Source organism: Dicentrarchus labrax, unplaced genomic scaffold (assembly GCF_905237075.1).
Source record: "Dicentrarchus labrax unplaced genomic scaffold, dlabrax2021, whole genome shotgun sequence".
NCBI lineage: Eukaryota > Metazoa > Chordata > Actinopteri > Moronidae > Dicentrarchus > Dicentrarchus labrax.
This window is the reverse complement of record NW_026136705.1, coordinates 16,876,161-16,900,960: the sequence shown is the minus strand read 5'-3', so window position 1 is coordinate 16,900,960 and position 24,800 is coordinate 16,876,161. Positions and strand designations below refer to the sequence as shown.

Sequence of the window (24,800 nt, the reverse complement as noted above, 5' to 3'; positions counted from 1 at the left end):
GTGGAAAATGTGCAGTTGTTATTCTAATAATATCCCCGTTGAGTTTTATAAATGTAAGAGTAAATTACTAATTTGTCAGACCACGGGGTTTCCCGCGGTGGTTTCAGGGGGGACACATTTCCAGGGTGGCGCAACACATCTGGAGGAGGGAGCTATTTGCAGCATCAGTTGATCCCAGCATCAATGATCTTCACCTGTTCGTGGTTTATCTCCAAAAAAATACACCTGACACATTCTCTGATGTGCCATTCTCGGGTCCGCTCGGGATTTTGAAGTCTCTCGACAACGACGGAAGTCAGTGGTGAAAGAAACATATCTGTCTGTGTGTGCTGATGCTAAGGTCATGCTAGCTAACGGAATCGCTGCACCTGCACATGAAAACAACAGGCAGCCTTGCATGTTGTGCATAGTCGTAATCATTCTTGCAATTGAAATTTTAAATGCAATATAAGCCAGTTTAATGAACTAGCAGAATAAATGTCAAAATATGACTTTGTATTCTTATTTATGTTTGCATCTTTTATGCCATTACCTTCTTCTGCACCTCTCTGTGAGTGTAGGTGTTTGTACCATAACGTACCTTTAAATTATTTCCATTGACAACATCGGAAAATGTGTTTTTTATTTCTTTAAATTGTATTTCAGGGCAGGTTTGATGTTCTGCCTCTGTCCTCTTCATTAAGAAGAGACTCAGGCTTTAAATAGTGCAGGCAGAGGCTGCAGTGAGACAAATAAGTGGGTTATAGCATCATAATAAATCTCTACTTTGTCTCTTTGTGGCTTGTAGGAGGTGTTGCGCCCACATGGGCAGCGTTCTGGCTTTGTCTTCCGGTCCGGGCCATCAGAACTGGCCTTTCTCCACGGACCCCTCTCCTTCTCGCTGGGACGCACATCCTGCTCACTGGGACAGTCCGCCACGCTGGGAGAGGAGAGATGGCCGCCTACCCAACCCAGGCAGCTTTCACTCTCTCCACAGGAGCTGCAAAGGTATGTCTGGCTAAAAAGCAAGAACTGTGGAGTACACACCATGATTGAAGAGGCGCAGACCGTGGAGCAGGCTATATAGAGAGAGATACGTAGTCAGGCAATTGTATGCTTGAGTATTTCTGAAATCAATCACTATCAGAAATGGAGCATAATAAGATAATTACATTGAAACACACAACATGTGATATTAAAGTTTTTTTTAATCTGTTTGTCTCCCCAGATGTGTTTCCTCAACAGATTGAGGGAATCAAGATGATCCTCAATAAAACTCTGAGCAGCTTCTTCAAGGTGCCTCTTCCACCCACATTAATACAATTAAACAATTTGTTACATGTAAAGATAATACGGGTAACTCTCTTACATCTTAAAAGGTTATCTTTAACATGATGTTTGTGTTTGCTTCCAGGTCAGTCATGCTCTACACCTCAGTGCTGTTAGTCCTTCGTACTATCGATTCCACGTGGAGCATCTGCAGTCTGATGACTACAGCAAGGACAAGGTCAAGCACGAGTCATCACATAATAAATACGTTACCACTGATTTATTATTCACGTTGAAGCTGCTGCCGCTTTGAGTTGACGGGTTGCATCTTGATTCTCACATTTTAGGATGCCCCAGCATTGATTGGGGAGATGGACTCTTCAGGTAGTCTGAACGCTCACGCTCTGCTGCATCTCACTGAGCGTGTACGAGCCAGAACGGTGTTCCAGGTTAGATCCTAATGTCTTTCTCTGTCCTTCAATCCATCTATCCCATTCCAGGTTGAAGTCACATAAAATGAACACTGTTTGCTGTAAACAACTTGAAATTGAATTGTTGATTGTGTTTCAGACCCAGCAGTCCCAGTTTGTAACATGGCAGTTTGAAACTGAGTACAGAGGGAACGACTTCACTGCTGCTGTGACAGTAGCCAACCCAGACATCCTCAGAGAGTCAGGTGAGACGTGGCAGGTGGAATGATGCTCATAAGTACTTTGTGATAAAAATGCACCAATATCATGGATGGGAATTGATAAGATTTTATTCATACCAATGGCATTAGCAATTCTGCTTATTGGCCTGATTCTTTATTAATTCCCTTTTTGATTTCTGTTAAATTTTCTGTGTTGAAAAAAACGTAGGCCTACACAGTGCTAATGTGTATAACATTTATACCCTCTGTAACGGATGGCATTACTGGAGTTCAAGCCCCTGATGTGTAGAAAGATGTTTCAGCATATTGCTGGTGTTTCCCTTATTTGAAATGATCATTTATAGATATTAGCATTCTTCCCATCCACAATGACTCAAGTTTCCAGCAGCCTAGACACATGAGTAGGAAGTAATTGTTGTGAAACTGTCTGGAAAATATGCCGGCATTGATGAAGGAATTGACAAGCTCGGTATACGATTCTGGACAGTTTGGAACCAGTTCTCGATTCCCACCCCTATCCAATATATTTGCTTGTAATCATTATCCACTAAAAAATACAATTGCAGGTTTTGGGGCATTTTTGGAATCACATTAGTGGCTCAATGAATTAAAATATCAATATAATATAGCATACATATAGCAACAAAATGCATTATCCTGGTATTTTGTGTTGATCTAACCTATTCTGTATCTGCATGTGTTTCTCTTGGACAGTTATCCTTGTGGCACACTTCCTGCAGAGTGTGTCTTCTGGGCTGGTGTTAGGAGGGGAGCTGGTCTACCATCGGGGCCGAGCAGAGGAAGGAGGAATTCTTACTTTGGCTGGACAGTACTCAAGTGAGATTCTTGTAATCTTGATGTCTTTCCTTATCTGTTTTGCTTGATTTAGCAGCAGCTTTTAACTTTTTTTCTGTCTCGCTCCATGCAGGACCAAACTGGGTGGCAACACTGAATGCTGGGAAAGGAGGTGCCCATGCTAGCTACTATCACAGAGCCAACAAACAGGTACAGTAAATACCATCATACTGTAAAAAACACACCATTTTACGTTAGCTGCATATTGAAAATGTGCTTTTGCGTGTGTCCGTGTTCACCAGATCCAAGTTGGGGTGGAGTTTGAAGCCAGTACCAGGACGCAGGAGACCACAACCTCATTCGGGTACCAGATGGAACTCCCAGAGGCCAACATGGTCTTTCGAGGTATATTTCTTTCTGCAATTTGCTAAATGAAAACTACTAAGTAAACATAAGTATATGAGACCTTTTTTGTGTGCATATCCAGGTATGATAAACAGTCGGTGCATAATAGGAGGTGTGTTGGAGAAGCGCCTGACCCCACTCCCTGCCACCCTGATCATGGGTGCCTTTGTAAACCACAGAGGTGACAAGCTGCAAGTTGGCCTAGGCGTCAACGTGGGGTAATCCTCCACTAATCCCCCTGATGGAATTACAACTCACTGTCAGGACAGCCATCCAGAGACCTGCTTCAGGGGCTTCACAATGACCTAATATTCCAAGGTTTATCAGCCTCAACACTTCCAATGAACTAACTAAGTTTTGTGGACTGTTTGGGTGTTGAAGCCCAAAATGTTTCCTTAAATTGATGCATCTCATCTTGCAAACTACCTCTCAAAACTGAGGTGATGTTTTCTTATTGGGTGACAATAGGTTTAAACGGGAAAAATAGATTGAGGGGCTCAACAACTGGTTAGTGTCCCCCTGAACCCAGACTACACATCACCTTCTGGACAATGGAAACAGACAGGATAAGGGGCCTACTGTACTGTAAATAAATAAAAGTTTTATACTGTAGGTAGTCATTGATAAACTTAATGTATATAGTATATTGAGAGATAGTAGTGTTTTCATGTTTTAGCCCATTAACAACAATTCTTGCATACCTGACCTTTCTGCTGACCATTTTCTAAAGCACACCCTTCTTTGTAAAACAAGTATGTTTCCTATCTTCCAGGCAGAGATTGGTTTATGTTCATACCAGTATCGCTTAAATTCAACTAGTAGAAACAAGACACTTGCTTGGGAAACACAACTGACCAAATTCACATTATTATTTTCTCACTATTGTGGATTTAACATAGCTCACAAACACTTTTTGGCATCTGTCTACTAAAGCTTGAATTTGGGGGCTTTGGATTGCTCAAATGCACCAACTTGGATTCGGTTTGAAAAGATTGCTGCCCTCAGCACTACCACGTGATACAGAGAAAAAAATTTGGTTAAGTGGATCAATCTAAAAAGGAATTGGTCGGCAGAAATGTAACATGGGTAATATTGTGCTAAAATGCCAGTATGATCCTTAAAACTGTTTGTGTGAGTAAGTGATTGTGTGCACACCTTTTTCTGCCATAAGAATGTGTGAGATTCTACACATGAACAAACAGCCTGTTGAGTGTAAGAGAAACGGTGCTGCTCCATATGTACCAACCTCCAGCTGAGGGATGTGAGAGCAGCTATGCACTGACTCTACTGAGCCAGGACTGTACTGTATATATACTGTATATATATATATATATATAGAGAGAGAGAGAGAGAGAAGAGAGAGAGATAGAAACATTGACCTGTATGCAATCTGCACTACTCACGCTGCTTCTGGGCATTTGCAGTCCTGTTTAACATAAGAAATGTTGCATATATGTAAATACATTATGTAATATAATAATCATAGAGAGAAGTGGAAAGACTGACCTTTTGGAATTAATTTATTAAAGATGTTATTTCTATCATACTTCCTGTTTTGGTTTGTTTTTGTTGTGATACATTGCAGTTTTGTATATATCACAGTGCATTTATTGTGTTTTAAAGCTCCATTAATCACTATTTTTGGTATTAGCAATGGATCAAATGATTACATGTAGTATAAGGGGTCACTAAAGAAAAAGATAACTAGCTCATATCTCTGAACTAAGGTGCTTTTCGCTGCTTTAGCTCACTGTTTTGGTTCTACATACATAGTTTAGCATCTAGCTAGCTAAAGAGCCAGATATTTTTTAGTTAAAACTGGAATTGTTTCAGACCAAAACAAAGCTAAAAAGAGAGTGAATGTCTGCGGTATGTTTAAATAGTTTCTAATATGTTCAACACAACAGCCTTATAAGGCCACAGGTCTGTTCTGTGTTTAGTTTAGCTTGTTATGCCCCAAGGTGTGTTCAGACAGAAAGCTAAGTAAATGTTCGCCTTGTGTTATTTAAGCAAGCTAGACCTGTTTTGTTTTTTTGAGCTGTGCAGAAATTAGAAAAAACATTTTGCAAACATGTTTTAGCCTTTACATACTGTGGGTAACAACAGATTATAAAACAACTAACAGAGACTCGGTGGTGGCTTTAACATTTTAATATAAAGTCTTAATTACTGATATACTGTACATACATATATACAATTCAAATATGAGGTCTGTAAACATTTCACCTGCTGATATCACATCACAGTGTACATGATCTAAAAGCACAAGCACAGTGGCAAAGGTAAAGGCAGATACTGTCCATTTAAACCGCTGCCACTTCTCCACTCTGTTATTTGTCTTTGAAAAAGGAGAAGAATCCTTTGCTTCCTTCTCCCTTCACTTTTAAAGACTTGCTTCTCTGGAGTCCTACTGTGCTGTTTTTCTCTCGCTGTTTTTCCCTCTTTCTCTCCTCCTCCTTTTGCTGCACCTGTTGATTGATCACCAGCCGCATGTCCTCCTGCAACACGATGAAAGGTTCAGATGGGAAAACAATATTCTGCTTGCACACTGAACTACTTTAAATGGGTTGCCAAAAGACATCCTTTATGATTTCATATCCCTGCACACAAACTGACCTGCCAGGCGTCCAGCTCTTCAGACAGCGCCACCTTGTGTTTGATGGTGTTGAGAAGCTGCTGGGTTAGTGATTCTTTCTCCTGACGCACAGTGGCCAGTTCACTCTCTAAGGAACTGGAAGTTGATATGATGATTAGCAAAACACATATCGCTGTGGGCTCAAGTCGATAAATATGTTGTGTAGCGTTACCTGTAGCTTGGCATCCCAGGACTGCTTCTAAATGGCTTTATTTCCTCCCTCAAAGCCTCGAGCTCTTCTCGTTGAGACTGTAGCTGCAAAGGGAGAAACAGAAAGCCATACATATTGTAATGATCAGAACATTTCGTTTAACCTTATTTAAAATACTCAGATTTCCATCATGTAAATCAATTATAAAGATCTCCTCCAGTGTTGTTTTTTAACATACTCTACTACTAACATATTTTAAAATACTCTGCTTTGAAAAATAATTTGACCAATATGACATCTAGTCGTTCTCCTTTATGGAAAAATACCAAATCTATATCAGTGTAAAGATGTACTTGACACCAGATGTCTCCTATGGCACTGAAATGTCAGTGCGACGTTAAAGTTTCATGTGTCCTCATCAGCCTTGTGTAAGTTCCGCCGTGATTGGCTCCAAACAAAATGTGATGTCACAAAATAATGTCTTACGTGCCTTGAACTCAGATTTAAGCTGTGCACAGAAAAACTTTCCCTCTTCAACAAATTAATGTGAAAACAGCCTTCTATCAAACTCTGCACATACATAGTATTACACATGAAGCTCCAAATTAGGTAACAATTAGTAAAACACCTTTTTGAGTGTAACCTGACTTTAAATGTAGCAAGGTGCAAGTTGTCTGATGTCATTAATTAGAAGTCAAATACATTGATTGGCTACATTAATCATGCTCCTTTGACTGTATGTATATGTGTGGTTGTATACAATTCAACAGACCTCCTCTGTGAGCTTCCGTATCTCTTCATCTCTTACTTGCAAGACTGTGGAGTGAGCTAGAAGAGCCTCTTTAGCCTGGTCAGTGGAGGAAATATACACAACAAAACAGATAGGAAGGTCAGTAAAGTCCAAACACTCGAAGCAAATTTGCTATTTTGGAGTAGCAGCCTCAAATTGTCTAAAGCAGGATGTCAGTACAGGGCAGAATTAGTACACACAAGCAAAAGTTAGACTGTGGCGCTATTGTACTGTTACTCAGTGTGTGTGTGTGTGTGTGTGTACCTGTGATTGCTGAATTTCACTAAGCAGAGACAAAGGTTGTGTGTGTGTGCTGTCCAGAAAGCTCTCTTCTCCCTGGTTCAGAGCTTTCTGCTGTAGAGAGTGATTCAAGGTTCGCAACTCAAACACCACTCCCTGCTCCTGCTCTATCTACATATACACACAAACACACACACTGTGAGAAACAGGCACAACCACACACACACACACAACACACACAGCAAGAGCTTCAAACTAGTCGTGTTAGCGAGTTCTGTTAGTGATGAGTGGTATTTCCTACAGCACATGATTCTCCTTCAGGATTCATCTTTCAATGCTACAGTTCGTCACTGATCCTCACCTCTGCTTCTTTCTCTCTGAGTTTCATCTGGAGTTCTGACTGTCTGTCTCTCAGTCTCTCTCTCTCCGTGCGGAATCTATCGCTGTCCTCTTCAGAAGCTTTTAGTTGTGCCTCCATGTGTGATAGCCGCTCCAGCAAAACTCTGTTCTGTATGAGAAGAAGATGGATAAATACTAAGTGTTGAACCAAAGTGTTAAGTGAAATTATTTCAATGCTTAGAGTCCAAAATAAACACTGGTTGGATTATGCTTTGGCCAAAAGACATCATAGATAGACATTTCAGTCAGAGCAGAATACATTTATTACCAGATTTTGATGCTTTGAAATATGTATATTTATATGTCCACAGGTCTGCTAAAGCTTTATGGCTTTACTTAACATTCTGCTAATATTTCAACTGGTGCTTAGCTGCAGAGCTGAAGACTTGAGACTTTGAGTCAAAAAGAGAAGTCAACTTGACTCCCTAAAGACTTGACCTAACGTGAGACTTTTTATTTTTGACTTGGTTTTTTACTTTTACATTGTAGTATAACTTCATATTTGGCTATGTTTGAAATGTAATGCTTTTTGTGTCTGGCCTAGCATTCAAGATAGCATAAAACGTTGCCACTGATTTAACTTGTGTAAAACTTGAAGAAGTGACTGGTAAGTTTACCTCCGCTTGTGTGTTCTCTAACTGTGTGAAGTTGATATTTCGGCTAAAAGACGATTCTTCCATTTCTTCTCTGAGGGAACGAAGCTCAGTCCTCAAGGAGTGTTCCAGTGTTACAGCCTAGATGAGTGGAAGATGGAAATGTTAAGGAGTGTATCTATTGTTCAATGAATGACAAAGATGAGACTCTCAAAACCTGCTAGTCTGCATTTTTCCTGTCTGTGTGACTGTGATACCACACACAGACAATTCACACACACACACAGACACACACACACACACACACACACACACACACACACACACACACACACCTAGATTTGGTTTATTCTAACAGCATTATGTCATAACTGTGATGTTTTCTTTGGTGCAGCAGCTTGTCAAGGCCGGGTTCAGGCTGCCTGACTAACCTCTGCTAACTGCTCCACCAACCGCTGGTTATGATTGGCTAACTGAGTCAGCTGTTCACTCTCATCCCTTCGCCGGTCACGCCCCTGGCTATGATGTCGCTCCAGCTCAGCTCTCAAGGCAGCTAAATCTGCAGCCAGCTCCACCTCTCTTTGCCCAGATGTCAGTTCATTCATCTCCAGCTTCCTTTGAAGAACATGCTTCTCCTGCTGTAAAGCCTGAGACATTAAACACAACACTGAAGTGGCTTCAAGGTAACATGAACATATCAGATATTGAAATACATGGATGGTTTAAGGGTCTGTATTCTTGTTGGAGACATATTCATTGAGTCCATTGAGTCTGGCCTTTTCACAGCAGACATTTTGACTTGTCACAGAAGAAAATCAGTACAGTACAAATCATAGGTGTTACCAGTTACACGAGCAATGGCTCTGTTCTATTCAAGTGTCGCAGTCGGAAGTGCTGACAGTGTGAGAGTGAGCCAGCACAATACCAGGACCCTGAAACTGAAGGAGCTAAATGGAAATCAGCCATCATTAATGTTATTATTTACACTAGTGCTTTTCCTATTACAACATGTCAAAATATCTTCTGAGAAAAAGGCCCATCCTGTATATCGTTACTCAGTATCAGGAACAGATTTATACCTGCAGGGTAATAAATGCTTTAAGTAAAAATCAGCAGTGTTCAAAACAACAACAATAAAAATACTACTATTGCTGCTTCCACTTGTCTCTATAAAATATATATCTAAATACATTCATCCACCCACTTCTTTCTGCACTCTCCTCATTCGTAACTGTTTATTAATTTTTTGTATTCATGTGATATGCAAAGACAGAAGTGTGGTACCATATCAAAATTTGACAACAGTAGTAAATCTGTTTAATTTTTTCACGATGCTGTTGTAATGCCCCCACCTTAACTTTTAATTTTTTACTTTTTTTATATATTTAATACTGTTTTTACTATTATTCTTGGCCTTTTATGCCTTTAATGGACAGTGACAGCTGAGATAGACAGGAAAAGGGGGAGGGAGAAACAGGACGACATGCAGCAAAGGGCCACGGGCTGGAATCAAATCTGGGCAGCTGCAGTACGGATTCAGCCTTGATACCTCGGGGGGGGGTGTTCTACCAGGTGAGCTACTGGAGTGCCCCTTTTTTTTAATAAGGGTTTTATATCCTATGTTTTTGTTATCAGCATTGGTTTATTTACATGGGAGAACAATGGTTATTACTTACAGGCTTACAAGTCTTTCCACCTTCATAATGATTGTCTTGCAGGCTAGAATAACAAAAATGTAAAAGACTCCTTTTGTTGCCCGCTCACTACAGTTTTAAGTAGTGTTAGAAGGCTTGTATAGTTATAAAAAACACTGTTAACAGCAGCTTTATCCTTACCTCCACCTCCTTCTCGCTCTGCTCCAGAGAAGCTGCCAGTTCCTCATTCTTCTCCAGTAAAGCCTGTCCCAGCTCTGCAGCTAGGATCAGATCCGTCTCTATCCCTCCTCCGCCGTCACTGCTACCAGGAGAGGATATGGATGAAGGGAGAGCAAAGGAGAGCGAGACTGAGGAGGATGAGGAGAGAGGGAAGAAGGAGCCCTCCAGACTGGGGGAGGGAAGACTGTTTTTCCTGGGGGTGAACATTGTTGGCAGGCTTATAGGAGTCAGTTAGAAAGCATCATCGCAGGTCCTTGGACTCCACACTCACACAGGGGGCAGGTGGACAGCCATGAACTTCTGTAAAATCAGGAATCCCGTTTCTGTTTGTTGGTGGTCTGGTCTGGAGGGGATTAAGTTTACTTTCCAATTTTGTGATCCAGAGTATGTCTCTGCCAAACTTGTTCTTCACTGTGGTGCCAATGATCCTAATACTGGTATCATTCAAATCTTCTGTTCTTCACAGATAACTCTGTGGGCAAGAAAAGAACTTCAGTAACACAGAAAAACACCGGTAACAAATAGAACATGTATGATAACTTGTGTGAGCATCAGACTGGTTGTTTACTAGTAATACAATCTCACATAGCCTTTAAGGAGGTCTTTTGTCTGACAGGTCCTTTTGTTACTCTGACCGAAATACCAGTAACACTATTATCTTTGTTCTGTTCCCCCTCCCTAAATTCCAAAGGCATTGTGCTCCTCTATTTCCTACAAATACAACAAAGTCTTGAATGTTCCTAAAACAGCCTCTGAAGTAACCATGTCTAACCAAATCATTGAAAAACAATCACCACCACACTTTCCCCCCCCAAAATAAAAATTAATAAGACACTGCTACCACATATTGTTATTTCCAGTAAGTTCTGTCTAAATAAACTAAATTTTGGTGATAATATAGTTGCTCTCCTCAGACTAAGTTTGACGCCACCATCTGCTAGCTCACCTGTTACTGTTACCTCTCACCATGAAACCATGTTGTCATCTGATTCAAAATAATCTAAAAGCCAATTAATGAATTCATTCCTAATTAAACATCATCTGTTTCCATTATAAGAAGTAACTAAATGTTAACCCATGTTCAACTTGACATCGAAGGAGCAAAAATTAAGCTTGCCTTACCTGACAGTTCTCAGCCGACTCATACCAAACAGGTATAGTCTTCCTGTTTGGTGAGTGAGTGTGTGTGTGTGTGTGTGTGTGTGTGTGTGTGTGTGTGTGTGTGTGTGTGTGTGTGTGTGTGTGTGTGTGTGTGTGTGTGTGTTTGGGAGTGTTTGCACAAGAGAGGCTCTGCTGGTTTCCTTGGCAGTGGAAACATACAGTATGTAAATATAGCCAGTAGCTCCACCTCCTGAATGAAAAAGGTAAAGAGAACAAACAGAGAGGAATACCCTGAGAGACAGAGCCGGAAGACATGAACAGTGGCGTGTTTGCTGTAAGACAGCCGCCGATCTGACATCTAGTGGCTGACCAAGGTAGGGAACACACAGATTAACTCTGAGGAATGTGTTAACAAGTCCAACATTGCTGTTTGAGCAGGGGGTGACACAGGGTGAGAGGTGAAGAAAGAGAGAGGAAGGTTAGGACACAAGCAGGGGTCTGTCTAATCTGGCCCTCCTCCTCTCTATCCCCCATCCTGTTTACCTGCCTGAACAGTTTGAAAGGAGTTCTGTGTGTGCTCATGGATGAGGTAGGGGGGTAGGGAGAGTAGAAAAAGGGGACTGCCATCGCCACACCTCTGTCCTGGGGACGGCACACAGACAAAAGGGAACAAGACTCCCACAAGACTCCCACCATTAGATCAACACATACAGTACAGACATGCCTTGCAAACTCTGGCTTGTTCTTTCAGTGTGGCTTTTGCTACCAACCTCTGAAGCTGGACGACAGATGCCTAAACTTTCTGACAAGAAACTCTGCGCTGACTCCGAATGCAGCAGTAAGTAGCACACCCACCAACTTAATTTTTCTGCTGGTGACTGCTGTGCTTAGTAGTTAATTATGCTTGAATCATGTTATACAGCAAAATGTTTAATTTCCATAAAAAGTCTCCCTGGATACAAAAACTCGTTTTACATTCCTGTACAGATCCTATCCTGATAGCTCGTGCACTGCAGGATTACTACCCTGGAGACTGCAGGTTCATCCCCATCAGACAGGGGCAGCTCATCTATGTCTATGCAATGTTAAAGGACAGAGGGAATCTCTTCTGGGCTGGCAGTGTAAGTTATTTATGGGACCATACATGTTGCTTTGATATATTAAGCAAAAGACCTAAGTCAATAACTTGTGTCCATATGATGTGTTTGCAGGTACAAGACTCCTATTACGGACAGCAGGAGGCTCGTATTGGCCACTTCCCCAGCAGTGTAGTGGAGGAAACGCATCCTCTCATGCCAGCCAGCACTGAAGTCAAGACTACTGTAAGTGAACACACACACACACACACACACACACACACACACACACACACACACACGTATGTATTATGTGATGCTTTCTCTTAATTTTATCTCTCTTCTTATTTCCAGAAATGGGACTTCTACTGTTACTGATAACGAGAATCAAATTCTGGTCAACTACATTACATGATAACTTCTTTTTTTGTATCATATGATCTTACACATAGTGGTGACAATGTAGGTTTGCATGTCCACATTGTTTATAATCTGCATCTTGGAAGATAAGTAACAGCTCTACACAGCATAAAATGATTCTAGATTATAATCATATAAGGTTATATCTCTATATTTGACTTATTGTGTCAGTTCTAGTCTCTGTAATACTCCATCAAACTGTTTATATCTGTTTTGCATGTAAAAGTATTTGTAAAAGTGCAAAAGGTAAATAATGCATGTGCATGTCTTTCCCTGATTCTATTATTCAACTACTTCTTTTTCTTGGTGATTGTGTGTCACCAGATAAATATGTAATGTTCAACAAGCAATGTCAGCTGATCTTTATTTTTATTTTGGATTAATAGAAAACATCAAATGTGTAATTAAACTCAAAAGTACTAAAACAACACATTGAAATTAAAACATTACAATACAGGTGACTTTTGCAGTCTGATGCAATAATAATACTACAAATCATCTAATCTTGTACTTTTTCTGAAGATGGACAAGGTATTCTGTCCCTAGTATTATTTTGAGAAATTAGAATAAAAGGAATCAGATATATTTCCAATGCACAGGCAAGAAAATTTGGTAGAATGGAAGTAAGAGTGTTAAAGTTGAAACCATTTGATAATAGGATAATAAAGACATTTCATTGTTGAAAATAACATATTTTCATTCCTTTAGAAATCTGCAATCTCACACACTTCTCAATTTTTCACAAAATGATTATTATGAAAACTATGTAAGTCCAGACCTGACAAAAGCAAATAAAAACCTCTACGCATAATACGTGGTGCTTATTGTTTTAAGTCAAACAAGAAAGTAGCTTGATTCATATGTTGTTATAAGTTGTTATGTGAAGTTCTTTTGAAAACAGAACCACTATACACACATAAAGACAACACACAGCAGATATGATTTTAAGTTTCATGATTTATTCTATCTGTTGTTGTCTGTGTTAATATGCCAGAGGGTTGTTGCCAATATGAAGGAATGATAGAGCTGTAATTCTTGCATCTACAAGCACATAATGCACTCACTCTCACATACATTCACACATTCCTTAGCAGCTCAGAGGCCATGCTCCCCAGTGGAAAAGGAGCCCAGTGTAAAAAGCTGTCTGTCTCCTCCCTCGTCCACTACATTCCCTCCTGCTCATTCACCCTCATTCTTCCTCTCAATGAGTGCACACCTGGTCCCAGGTCCTTTGGTGGCTTTTTTTTAGTGACTGTATATGCCTTCGGAGAACTCCCTTTTCCTCACACATACAGAAACTATTCTCAAAGAATAAACAAAGCACAGCTGTCATCTTACTCATACCCAGTCAGACAATACTGTGTACTGTAGATACAACTGATTTTAACTAGTTTTAGTCTGCTGTCATCTTCTGTGCACAATTTCCAATTCCTCACATTGACATTTTAGCATTTCCCTATAAAATTAACAGGTGCTGAAAGCTAACTTGGGTTTAAGTAACAAAGGCTTACATTTTTTCTCACTAGACTGCAGGCCAGTAAACTTTAAATAACATTCAAAGGAAATGCTTTTCAAAATCTGATTACATGCCCTTGTAGTGGTGTGAATATTTTGGGCAGAGAGGAATAGGGAAATGAACTCTCAGGAGTTCATTATCCTGCAGCTCACTCCAATGTGTCAATTCAAAGTTCAAATAGACTTTGTTACACATGCACAACATATTAGCCTTTGGTTTTAAAGCACCATTGTCTTGCAGAGATAATAATAACAGTGAGTTAGGAATTAGATACTGGTTTATTAGAAGGCACTTGGACTTATAGACATCTAGACCTGTATGCCCCAACTACTGTACGGTATATGTATACTGAACAGCCAACAAAACTGTAACAGGTTAAACATACTAACAGGCAGCACTTGGGGTTAGTAGTGAAACAGTGTACGGAGCATCAGACTCTGCTCTACATTTTTTGTTTCGGTGTTCCATCTTCACAGGCAATAGGAATAATGCGCTCTTCGCCCACAGCAGATGACCGAGGTGCAGTGATTGTAAGCACACCATCAGATGACAGACTGGAGGTGACATCAGCACTTAATATGCCATTTGGGAGCCTGTACTTCCTCAGAAACTCTCTTGACACAAAGCCGTGGTCGTCCTGGAAACAGAATAGGTAAATCAGTAAAGTGTCACCGAATCAATTTTGTTTGACTATTTCTGCGAATCTCTATAGTCCCTCTTACCTTTCTGTCTTCATGCTTGGCATGTACTGTGATAAACTCGTCACTGACACTGACAGACAGCTCGTCAGGGGAGAAATGCTTCACATCCAGATAAATGACGTAACGATCCTTTTCAATCCGCATCTACACAGACAGTACAGCTGTTAGGAACAGGACTGACACATTTTGCTGCGTGCCCTACAGCCTGGAGGCAGCAGGGCATAAAAAAAACACAACAGCTTGTTATTGTCATCTCAGGGCAAGACTCATACTTTTCTATTATTATACAGAGACTGGCATCAGTGGAGGAGGATACTTTTCAGTGGCATTTCTGACTCAATAATGTAAAATCAGACATACAAATCTCACATATTAAAGATTTCAGTGCATTTGAATGCATCTAATTGTCACATCATTCTACACACAATTAGCCATTCAGATTTTATCGTAAGTAGTATTAGATGAGATATTGGTGATCTTTCACCACCTTCAGTTAACAGTCAACTTGTGGGTTATAAATGTAAATAATAAATTTGGCACAAGGACAATTTTACTTACCTCACTGGGGCCATTGTCGGACCAGTTGAACCAGCGCATGAATGAGGGGCGCATCCAGGGAAAGGACCAGGGCAAGGGCCAGATAAGTGGCCAATCAGTGAGAGGTTCTGCCAAGGAGAGGTCAGAGAGTCGATGTGGGAAGGCCCGACGGTACCAGGGATACTGGATGGGGATATCCATGATGAGATTCCAGACAAGATGTAAAAACGATGGGTGAGAGGGAGGTTTGACTTGGTCTGACGTGCTCTCCTGCACCGCATTTATAGGCCTTTTCCCTCCCATCACACCCGGCGCTGTCTCTGTTCACGTCCTCTGCGTCCCCCTCCCCTCTGTAACTTCCCATGCACACTGGCATAGTGACTCTGCCAAGTGATCTTTCTGGAACAATGATGTCAACTGTTTATCCCTCCATCGCCCTCATTGTTTCATCTGACCGGGACTGGTTATCTCTTGCTCCCTCTGGCTCAGAGTACTGCTGATGCCCCCATACTCATGCCCCAGGAAATGCCCCCGTCTGGATCTGTATGTGTGCTTGTGTGTTTTTGTTTGAAGAATATCTGCCAGAGCATTAGCCTGCTGTGCTCTGAGTGCCAGAAGCTTTGGGTTTGTGTGCAGAATGGATGTGATCTTGAATGGGAATTGATGAGTTCGTATGGGACAGCATTAGGTGACACTTTAGGCATGTAACATTTTGCTATGAGCTCAGATGTAAAATATGAAGTGCTTTCCAACTGTGCAAAAGTTGTGCCAACCAAATGTCTTTCGGTCTCTGCTTCTTCCTCCCAGTAGTGTTGTCTTCAATGTAGGAGAAGTGCACACATTAAATTGTGTTATCTGCAGGCTGGCTCTTTCTCCCGAAACCATCACCCAACCACTGTAATGCTTTCCACCCCTTTCACATTCACCAAGCCCTGGCATTGTGCCATACTAAAACATCTAATTTTTACATTGCAATAGCCTTCTGAACCAAAATTAGTTTGATTACAAAGGAACAACCTTCATTGCTGCAATGCGCTAAAGCTGGCCTGACAGGGCCTGGAGTCATCAGGTCATGGATCTGACTTAGAAATATCTATTATACAGCAATAGCTAATGGTCAGCTGCAGCAGTAAATGCCCTTACTGCCTTGAACTGATCAACATTTTATTAAAATTAAGCTTTCCATTTGTAAACAGAAGAACGTTTATTTCTTCTTTTAAAAGTTACATAGTCTTTAATTTCTCTGCCTCAATCATGGGTAGTAACAGTAGTTGATTGTTTAAAAAGCAGTTACTAGTTTGAGTTTTGTATGATTACTTTTTGTTTGCATATATAATTTTGTGTAACTGGGTTTTTATTCATGCGAGCTGTGGTCACTGAATGGGGACCTGCTTAAGCACGGTTGCTATCTGTCATAGTTAAATGTCTTTTAGCAAAGTCTCTTTTTACTATTTAAACCTACAATGAGCGGATAAATTAATTTAAACACGTTTTTTTTCTAACCAGTAACGTTACTTTAAGTAAAGTTATTGTGTGCTTCATGTTTTGTTTAGCGTCGTTACCATGGTAACGTGCCGTGCCTCGGCCTGGCTTTAAACAGTCTGTTGTCGGATAACAGAAATAACGTTATGGTACGCTAGTTGGTTGAAACTACGGTTGTGGGCTCAGAAATGGATTTGCCGGCCTCATATTACGGGAAACTTGATAAAAGAAACCCAGTTATTTCAGCGTTTGAACGAGACATTAACTCGTTTATAACGCTGATGAGACGAGCCGCTTCATCGACTAGTCCGGACAACAGCTCTTCTGCTAACGGGTGAGTAAGGTGGACGTTAGCTGGCGAATAGCTTAGTGTTGCTTCTTCCACCTGAAAGTATATTAACAGTTTAACCTTGTCACTTAGTCAGCAAAAGTTATTAGCTATCCCAATGACAGCTGCACATCAGAATAAAACAAGTTGTTTGTCTATTTATTCATTTATTTTATTACTTTTTATTATGTATTATTAGTTTATTAGTCATAGCATAAAGGCAGGGCAGGCAGGTGCGTAGCTACATTTAAAACTAGGGCCCACAGAGAGTCTTTAACTCCACCTTTCCATCACAACAATGACAAACTCAGTTTTGTTAATGGTCATAAATCAGTAGGGGCACCTATTCTTAGCCAAACGTGCAAGCAGTTTTTTTTCTTCTTCTACATTACATGATAACTTCTTCTTCTTGCAAAGAGTGCCTGCTGTCTGATAGTCAGAGTGCTAATGTTATACACATTAGATACACAGCCTGTGTAATGGGTGCTTCAACTTTGCGTTCATTTTAACATTAAGATGTTTTTAATTTGATATTTTCATTTTGAAGGATTAAAATCCTGGTGGAGATATGGAAAAAGTACAAACATCGACTGCCTCCGAAGTTGTACCAGGAGCGCATGCTGCACATTGCAGACTTTCTCTTTGGGATAAAGGTAATTCACAGTTGCCTTGATAATACCTGCTAATATTTGGTTTCACACATTCACAGTTGCCATTCCATATGTCATCCCTAACCTTCATCTGTAGTTGTACCAGCTGGCTCTTTGGCAGGGCTATAGTCTCCACCTGCTGCAGTTCAGCTCAGTGAAAATAACTGACATCACAGATGTGGACCACTTCATGGCCTGCTTCTTCCCTGAAGGTTTTGATACAGACCAAGAGACCTTTGCCATGAAGGTACCCTGTAATGTGACTGTACTATATGAGCTTGTGTGTCTTTGTGTGTAATATCTCTGTGAAGGTGAAGTAAAAAGCATTCTATGCTTGTTGTACGTTGTTGTTTTATATTACTAAGACATTTTGACATTGATATTTTGAAATGTTTATACCTAAACCCTGAGATATATGTTGTATGTGTTTGTCTGTGTGTGTGTGTGTGTGTGTGTGTGTGTGTGTGTAGGTCCGTGCAATGCATGGATGTGCCCTGTGTATATTTGAGCAGGAGAAAAGTCACAGTGTCCTCAGCCACAAGGGACTCTGTGAATTGCTGGGAGTGCTGAACTTCATCAGGATCATGATGCAGGCTTTTCAGCAACATGAGCACCTCTGCTGGCAAATATATAATGGTATATTAGTACTTCAATAATTTTGTCTTCTATTTGCTTTTCGTCTGACAATTTTATTTAGGAAGAACGAACTTTGTCAACTTTGTGAACAAAGCTAATGTGATTTCATATAGCAACAGGTTAACCTCTGAATGGTACCCTGTGCTTCCCAGAAATATGTTGGCACTTCTCTTCAAGAGCAAGATTTAGTGAAAATTACATAATGTGCATTAGTTAAATAATGATAATTCATCTGTTAAAGTGAAGTCAGAAAATCTACTGTATGTTCTGTTATATTGTAGAACTTACCTCGTCTTTTACTTTTTCTTTTTCATCTTTTCCAGGTTCGCTACACACCTACACCATCTGTCGTTACCTGATGACCATGAACTGTAGTGCACAGGTACTTTGAAAGAGATGGAACATGTACTACTGCATTTCTTGTTGCAGCTGTTACAGATTATTTGTCTGTCAAGGAGCTTTTTTAAAAAGATTTTTTTTTGCCATGTCTGATGCACTCTAAAACAAAAGGTAAAATGGATGAGAAATGTTATGTGACAGAGGTTTTGAAACAGACGGTGCATGGTAAGTGTTAAGGGAATGAGTCACTGGAGGATCTGCAAACCCATAACATTTGGTTTGTTCTAATTGTGATTGGAATTTTATTGAGGTTTCAAAAGTGTAAAAGTAAAGTAAGTAAAGTGATTCACTCTTTTCTGCACATTGGCTTGTTTCCCTATCATCCCTCTGGTGTATTATGACTAAGAAAGACACTATGCAATGCTTAAAAGTGACTGACACTTTACAGAATGAATGATGTGATATAAGCAGAAATGAGTGTGATTTATAATGTAGATATAATAGTGTGTATCACTCTTCATCATTCCTTTTGCCACCATTTATGATTCTGTCCAGGCACTGGAGTACCTTCTGTGGGCAAGCATCAGTTTAGAGCTCTCCATCCCTCTGATGAATGCTAAGTATCTGCCATGGATTGTTACACTCTACTGTGCTGTCTGCCACTGTTACTATGACAACCAGGCTTGGGTTCAGGTGGAGGTAAAAGACACACGTCATCTGCTTCCAGACACCTACATACATACAATCATCATGACGTCTATGTCTAATGTCTATGACTATTCACAGGCTGCTCTAATAAGTTATGAATACCAAGAGTCACCTGTTGCTGATCTTTCTTCAGTTTTCTGTTAGCCAGCCTAAGAGCAGTCTATTTGCTGTTCTGTTTAAAGAAAACTACCTAGGACTATTTAATAAAACTTCCATGATGTCTGCATAGTCAAGATATTATTGTTACAAACACAGGTTAAATAATTTATTCCTCATACTTGTCTTTCAGTGTGCTGGTGACATATAATATATGGACAAAATTAAAATGTTATGTTTAATTCACATATTAAAGTCACAAATGTTCATAAATGGAATTTCTGAATTATTATGAAAGTCCTATTCCCCATTTGTGCTTTCAGGAATTTGCCAGGAGAGCCCTTGGGAAAATCAATGAGCTAGCAAAGATGGAGGAGCAGAATGATGTTCCTGCCACCAGAGAGACTCAGAGAGCTTACAAGGAAGCCTCTATCAAGGCAGATGTCTCCTCTCGTTGATTTATAACATATCCGAAACATACTCTTAAAGGCACACTATGCAAGATTTTTGCCTTAATATAACAGCTTTGAAGTCATTTTGATGGTAAACAAACTCGTAGTATAGTGAATCATCCCGATAGCAAAGCTGGAGAGGGACGCCGCTGGCAGAACCAGCAATGCAAGTCTGAAAGGCGGCGTCCCGCCAAATCTCGCGAGAATCACGAATTGCTTTACGCCGCGACGTCACATAGATCAGCGACATAAGAAGCAGCCTCAATGGAAGACACTAGCAAGCATTCACTCAGACGTTACCTGGTCAGTAGACATCTTCGGAGTCTATCTTTGCCTGTTCGATGTCCGACGCTTCCATCCTACTGAACATGTACCGGTATACAGGGGGGAGGGGATCAGGCCGTGAGTGCAGAGACGCAGAGTCGTATATAGAGACGGCTCTGGTGAGTGGTATTTACGACAGTTAACGTTAAATACAAGTACTCCGCAGCGAGTCTAGGGGTAGCTGTTTGACAAAACCGGAAAACTGCATAGTATGCCTTTAATACTGTTGCTGTGATTAATTATGAGAGAGTAGAGATCATTCCTCTCAGCGACGGACTCAGCAGAGAAAAACATCAGAAGGATGCAAAGAACATAGAACAATTATGAAACCATGCCAATCTCCGTATCTAATCAGTTTGAAGTCCAATGTTTACTGCCTGAGCATGAGAAGCCACATTTATTTTTTCTCAAACCATGCCTTGTAAGTAAACAGTAGCTCTGTATTCAAAACATCTCTCAGAGGAAACATCTCTCTCTCTCTCAGTCTGTAGCAGTTTCACTAGATAGCCTCCACTGTATGTTTCCTTCTGAAGATTTTCATGTTACTTTCTGGGCTAATGTTAACAGTTTGTTTGCCTCTACAGTTGGCTGCTATGATGTTCAAGCGTGCAGTGTTTGAGGCCAGAAGGAGACACAAACCAATATATAGAATAAAAACCAAAAGCACCCTGAAGGACATACCCAAAGTAATAAGATCTTTTACTGCCATATCAATAATATAACATTCAGTGTTAAATCTCGTCTCTCAGTGTCATAGACCCATCAAACACATGCTCCTGTTTAACTGCTAAATAAACAGTTGATTGATTAATAAATAAACAGTATGATTGTTCATTTTGTTGTTTATTATATTGGGCTAATATTGGATTTTATATATAGATTTTGTTGGATTTTGTCAAATTTTTTTTGATTCTTTTGTTAACTCTTGTAATTGCTATTTCCCACCTGTGGAACCTCAGTGCAACCACAGAGGTCTCTCCAAAAGATCTCTAATTTAATTGTATGTCAGTATTAGGTGTAGGAGGCTGTTCGCTTAGATGCTCAGTTCATTTTGTTGTTTTTCTTGTAACATTACCTAAAATTGTATGCCTGTCTATATCTACTGTAGGCCCCATGGCCTCGTACTACAACAGAACGCATGCTAATGGGCCTGTTTGACAGCAGCGCAGCACAGTTCTTGGGCATCTTGGAAGCCCTTTGGGACAGCACCAGACACCCACTGCAGACCAGGATGCCTGATGAACCAGAGGTGCAGGAGGTGATCCTGGAACTCCTATCTGCTGGCATCAGTATATTATCTGGTTAGTAAAACACAGACATATCAGAAAAAAAACATTTACAGTAGGTGCGTAATTGAAAGAAAACATACAAGTCCTGTAAATGCTTTGGAATAAATTTGAATGGGTATTTAAGGTGAGGAATGCTCACTGTATGTTTTGACTAATGTGCTTGTATGTTACCATGTGTGAAGGAGTTGAAACTACTAGTGAATCTCTCAGTGCACTGACACCAACATCTACTCTAATGGATTTAGCCATTACAGGTTAGTCATAGTTTTCTTTGTCCCTTTTTTTCTCACGTTACAATGAACACGAACAGCATGTAATTGTGTGTTGAAAGATGTTTGTTTTTCCGCAATGGTTTGGAAATCAGTGTAAAGTAACGTGATGTGTTGTGTTGCTAGGAGAAAACAAAATACCCATCATGTCTGCGATGAGGTTCATTAAGCTGTTGTTTCAGTACAAGCAGCCAGATGCGTTCACTGAACTTGCCAGAGGGATGCTTCAGGTTTTGTCTGTGAGTGGCGCGCTAGCATTTACCACAGTTGTCATTATTCAGTTCAGTGTGTGCTGTGTCTCTGAATGATCTTGACTGTCTCTTTGTGTCTCTCTGTGTCAGGGTGTGGAAGGTCGATCATTCAGGAAGGCAGAGCTGGAGCTTGCATTATTTGATAGTTTCAACAGTCTGCTGTCTTCCCAGGGGAGCCGTAGTAGAGAGGACAGCATGATTGATGGTAGCAATAGTGAAATTATGTCAAACTGATTCTGCCTTTTTCCCTCAATTCCCTGTGGCTGCCTTATGAACATGATTATGAGGATCACTGGTTATTATTTATCCTTTCAAATATCAGCTGACAAACTGAGAGATGTTGATATTAGTCAGGTCCTCAACAATGGGCCTCAGTTATTTGATTACAAAATATCCATTAACATTGATTTTACTGATGTATAATGTGGTGGTGTTGTTTCCAACAGACAGACACAAGTCTTCATTCTCAATGAGTGATGAGTTCATTGGCCTCGTAGACACCCTGCACAAGTCTGTTTGTGGGTCTGCTCCTGTAAGTTTCTATGCTGTGTGTTCCATGTTGGTGTGTTTGTGTTAAAGTCGATCTGCTGACGATTAGTGTTCGGATTAAAGTTAGAAGTAGAGTTCAGAGGAGCAGTTTTTTCAGTGTGTATATATACTCTATGTGTTTGTGTAGCAGGTACAGCCAGATGGGGACCTGGTTGTGGATGTTGTGTTATTTCTGTGGGGTAAAGTAAAGGTGGCCATGAAGAGGGATCAGCTGCAAAACCTAGAGTTTACACACTACCTTAAGAAGGTAGATAATCACGACAAGGTATGTATTTAAAAAGGTAAGCATTTTTGTAACTTTACTTTTTCAGGGTAATGGGAACACATTATTGTCAAATATGAAACAGTCACTTTTATTCTTCACAGTGAGATTTTTAGAGTCTAGGACTGAATGAGCTGTTAGATTAATTTGAAAAGGATAAAACACATACATTATATTATACTTTACATACATTTTTCACAGTATGTCTAATGTCAATGTCCTCAAAATTTCTGTGTGTAACATGTTTGCAGTGGCTGTGGTGTCTGTCTGTGCTGTGTGAGGTGGCCTTTGCCTGTGACCTGGCCACTATTGACTGCATAATGACGGCAGAGATGATCCACACATTGGCTATACTGCTAGAGAGTGCAGCTGAACACAGTCATCAAACACAATATCCAGGTGAGGAATTAGGTTCTAGCATTTACTCTATTTCAGTCTGTGGGACAGCTGAAATCATGCATCTTGATCTTGTGTTGTTTTATACCATATCACTGGTATTTGATATTACCTCAGTCAACCATAGGTGTGACATTGTTATTATTCTCATGTCTTATCCATCAGCTCGTGAAGCAGACAGTGCTGGTGTGAAGCCAAGCTATTGCTCTCTTCTTGAGGTATGTGAATGGAAAGACTGTCTATGGTTCAAATGATAGTTCTGTATATTGTTGTGCAAGTGATGAAAAAACAAATTACACATAAAATGCCAATGTGCCATAGTCTGGCTTAGCTTTTAAAAAAATAATGTAAACAAAAATAGAATGTGCAATGTGTGTGTTTGTGTGCGCTCACAGAGTTCAAGTACAGAGCTGCTTCATAAGGTGTGTGAGGTAGCGGAGAGGGGTCTTGAAGCTCTGGCGAAGGGTGTATCTACACTGCTGCCCCAAGATTGCTCAGCAATCACTGACTCTGCCTTCATGCAGGTAGGCAGTTAGCCTGTCCAACACCTAAAAGTGGTTGATAGAAGTTCAGTCTGACAGTTATTCATTCTATAACATTCTAAGCCATCTGTTGCCTGGTTTGCATCTCAACACTGTATTTTAAGATGTGAAAACATGCAAAAAGTGAGTGTTAAAACCTAAACCTACTAAAACCTTTTTTCCTTTTGTTCTGGCAGAGATTTGGTCCCCTCCTTCTATCTACTCCCTCTCTATGTTTTTTGACACCATCAGAAGAGGAAAATGAAGATAAATTAAGTAAGAAGGAAAAAGAAGACGTGGAAACTGAGGCAGAATCAGATATTAAAGGCTCTCAACACACTCAGTCCACACGCGTGTTCCTGCTGGCCACAGACCTTCATCTCGAGCTAAACATCATCCGTCACAGGGCTTCTCTCAAGTTACTGCAGCTAAACGCAGGTCAGACTCACTGCCACACTGACTCATTTACTCATTGGTGATTTTTGAGAATTAATTAGACCTTTTTGATTGCCTACATTTTGTACTCAATTTTACATTATAAAAATGATGACATTTCTTGATCCTGCACTTGCTAATTAACAAACAGAAGTTTAAATCTTTGACAATAAATCATGGTTAGTTAGTGTAAATGTTACAAAAGTTTATTGATTTGATGTCTGTCAATAATCATCATGCCTAATTGTTGACACAAATAATGGGTCTAAACTAGGTGCTTTAATCTGAACCGTTGTCGGTTGTGTCTAGTTGCAGAGTCTGAACTCTTGGATCGGATCAAGAAGAACAAGTTGTCCAAAGCTCTTTACCTGATCCAGAAAGCCTTGCTGGTGTACAAAAACAAGGATCCAAATAACAGCAACAACCAAACTAATAGTCTGCTAGAGGTTAAACATGCACAAACAATCACACTTTCGTAAACACAGTCACTACTACACATCTAATGTAAAAAACTTGATATATATATATATATATCATGTCACCTACTTATATAATTACACATGTATGTTAATGTAGTACTGTGTATGTTTAATATATGCAAATATGTTCATGTATATTTGTGTCTTCTTGTTTCTGGTGGTATGTCTGTATCAGTATACAGTGAAAAGATTCATATATCC

At 40.2% G+C, this 24,800-nt stretch overlaps 5 protein-coding genes across 13 annotated transcripts in view; 3 read left to right on the top strand and 2 right to left on the bottom strand.

The window, feature by feature from the left end:
• Positions 1 to 70: 70 nt before the first annotated feature.
• Positions 71 to 4,646, top strand: si:dkey-71l1.1 (uncharacterized protein LOC569883 homolog). Its single transcript, XM_051401214.1, has 10 exons — positions 71 to 294; positions 788 to 987; positions 1,208 to 1,275; positions 1,394 to 1,486; positions 1,596 to 1,697; positions 1,819 to 1,924; positions 2,615 to 2,737; positions 2,829 to 2,905; positions 2,998 to 3,100; positions 3,183 to 4,646. The coding sequence occupies exons 2-10, from the start codon at positions 804 to 806 to the stop codon at positions 3,320 to 3,322; spliced, it is 996 nt and encodes a 331-aa protein (XP_051257174.1). The 5' UTR covers positions 71 to 294; positions 788 to 803; the 3' UTR covers positions 3,323 to 4,646.
• A 590-nt stretch (positions 4,647 to 5,236) lies between these two features.
• On the bottom strand, positions 5,237 to 11,055 carry bicdl2 (BICD family like cargo adaptor 2). Of its 3 annotated transcripts, none has more exons than XM_051401877.1 (10): positions 10,905 to 11,055; positions 9,744 to 10,254; positions 8,340 to 8,555; positions 7,933 to 8,049; positions 7,278 to 7,424; positions 6,941 to 7,087; positions 6,659 to 6,733; positions 5,908 to 5,990; positions 5,717 to 5,831; positions 5,237 to 5,598 (listed from the first exon to the last, which is right to left on the bottom strand). In XM_051401877.1, the coding sequence occupies exons 2-10, from the start codon at positions 9,987 to 9,989 to the stop codon at positions 5,431 to 5,433; spliced, it is 1,314 nt and encodes a 437-aa protein (XP_051257837.1). In that variant the 5' UTR covers positions 9,990 to 10,254; positions 10,905 to 11,055; the 3' UTR covers positions 5,237 to 5,430. The 3 variants fall into 3 exon arrangements, with proteins under 3 accessions (XP_051257837.1, XP_051257838.1, XP_051257839.1); XM_051401878.1 differs by lacking the exon at positions 10,905 to 11,055 and adding an exon at positions 10,729 to 10,856; XM_051401879.1 differs by lacking the exon at positions 6,941 to 7,087.
• A 104-nt stretch (positions 11,056 to 11,159) lies between these two features.
• Positions 11,160 to 13,190, top strand: mia (MIA SH3 domain containing). Of its 2 annotated transcripts, XM_051401882.1 has the most exons (5): positions 11,160 to 11,257; positions 11,635 to 11,721; positions 11,871 to 12,004; positions 12,095 to 12,205; positions 12,314 to 13,190. In XM_051401882.1, the coding sequence occupies exons 2-5, from the start codon at positions 11,673 to 11,675 to the stop codon at positions 12,335 to 12,337; spliced, it is 318 nt and encodes a 105-aa protein (XP_051257842.1). In that variant the 5' UTR covers positions 11,160 to 11,257; positions 11,635 to 11,672; the 3' UTR covers positions 12,338 to 13,190. The 2 variants fall into 2 exon arrangements, with proteins under 2 accessions (XP_051257842.1, XP_051257841.1); XM_051401881.1 differs by lacking the exon at positions 11,160 to 11,257 and having other exon boundaries at positions 11,277 to 11,721.
• A 128-nt stretch (positions 13,191 to 13,318) lies between these two features.
• On the bottom strand, positions 13,319 to 15,462 carry LOC127364392 (alpha-crystallin B chain-like). The gene is made up of 3 exons (XM_051401880.1): positions 15,155 to 15,462; positions 14,618 to 14,740; positions 13,319 to 14,532 (listed from the first exon to the last, which is right to left on the bottom strand). The coding sequence occupies exons 1-3, from the start codon at positions 15,434 to 15,436 to the stop codon at positions 14,338 to 14,340; spliced, it is 600 nt and encodes a 199-aa protein (XP_051257840.1). The 5' UTR covers positions 15,437 to 15,462; the 3' UTR covers positions 13,319 to 14,337.
• A 1,214-nt stretch (positions 15,463 to 16,676) lies between these two features.
• The window catches only part of LOC127364275 (cilia- and flagella-associated protein 54-like), a 56,796-nt gene continuing 48,672 nt past the window's right edge, over positions 16,677 to 24,800 (top strand). For 2 of the 6 annotated variants that reach the window (XM_051401677.1, XM_051401673.1), the window contains exons 1-19: positions 16,677 to 16,949; positions 17,491 to 17,596; positions 17,691 to 17,840; positions 18,064 to 18,229; positions 18,553 to 18,611; positions 19,124 to 19,267; positions 19,696 to 19,809; positions 20,733 to 20,834; positions 21,257 to 21,449; positions 21,620 to 21,691; positions 21,833 to 21,945; positions 22,048 to 22,162; positions 22,404 to 22,489; positions 22,634 to 22,771; positions 23,020 to 23,167; positions 23,330 to 23,382; positions 23,560 to 23,688; positions 23,883 to 24,123; positions 24,430 to 24,566. In XM_051401677.1, coding sequence (XP_051257637.1) covers positions 16,804 to 16,949; positions 17,491 to 17,596; positions 17,691 to 17,840; positions 18,064 to 18,229; positions 18,553 to 18,611; positions 19,124 to 19,267; positions 19,696 to 19,809; positions 20,733 to 20,834; positions 21,257 to 21,449; positions 21,620 to 21,691; positions 21,833 to 21,945; positions 22,048 to 22,162; positions 22,404 to 22,489; positions 22,634 to 22,771; positions 23,020 to 23,167; positions 23,330 to 23,382; positions 23,560 to 23,688; positions 23,883 to 24,123; positions 24,430 to 24,566 — 2,412 coding nt within the window. In that variant the 5' untranslated portion in view covers positions 16,677 to 16,803. The remainder of the gene's footprint in view (positions 16,950 to 17,490; positions 17,597 to 17,690; positions 17,841 to 18,063; positions 18,230 to 18,552; positions 18,612 to 19,123; positions 19,268 to 19,695; positions 19,810 to 20,732; positions 20,835 to 21,256; positions 21,450 to 21,619; positions 21,692 to 21,832; positions 21,946 to 22,047; positions 22,163 to 22,403; positions 22,490 to 22,633; positions 22,772 to 23,019; positions 23,168 to 23,329; positions 23,383 to 23,559; positions 23,689 to 23,882; positions 24,124 to 24,429; positions 24,567 to 24,800) is intronic. The other 4 variants (XM_051401676.1, XM_051401674.1, XM_051401675.1 and 1 more) reach the window with 3 other exon arrangements.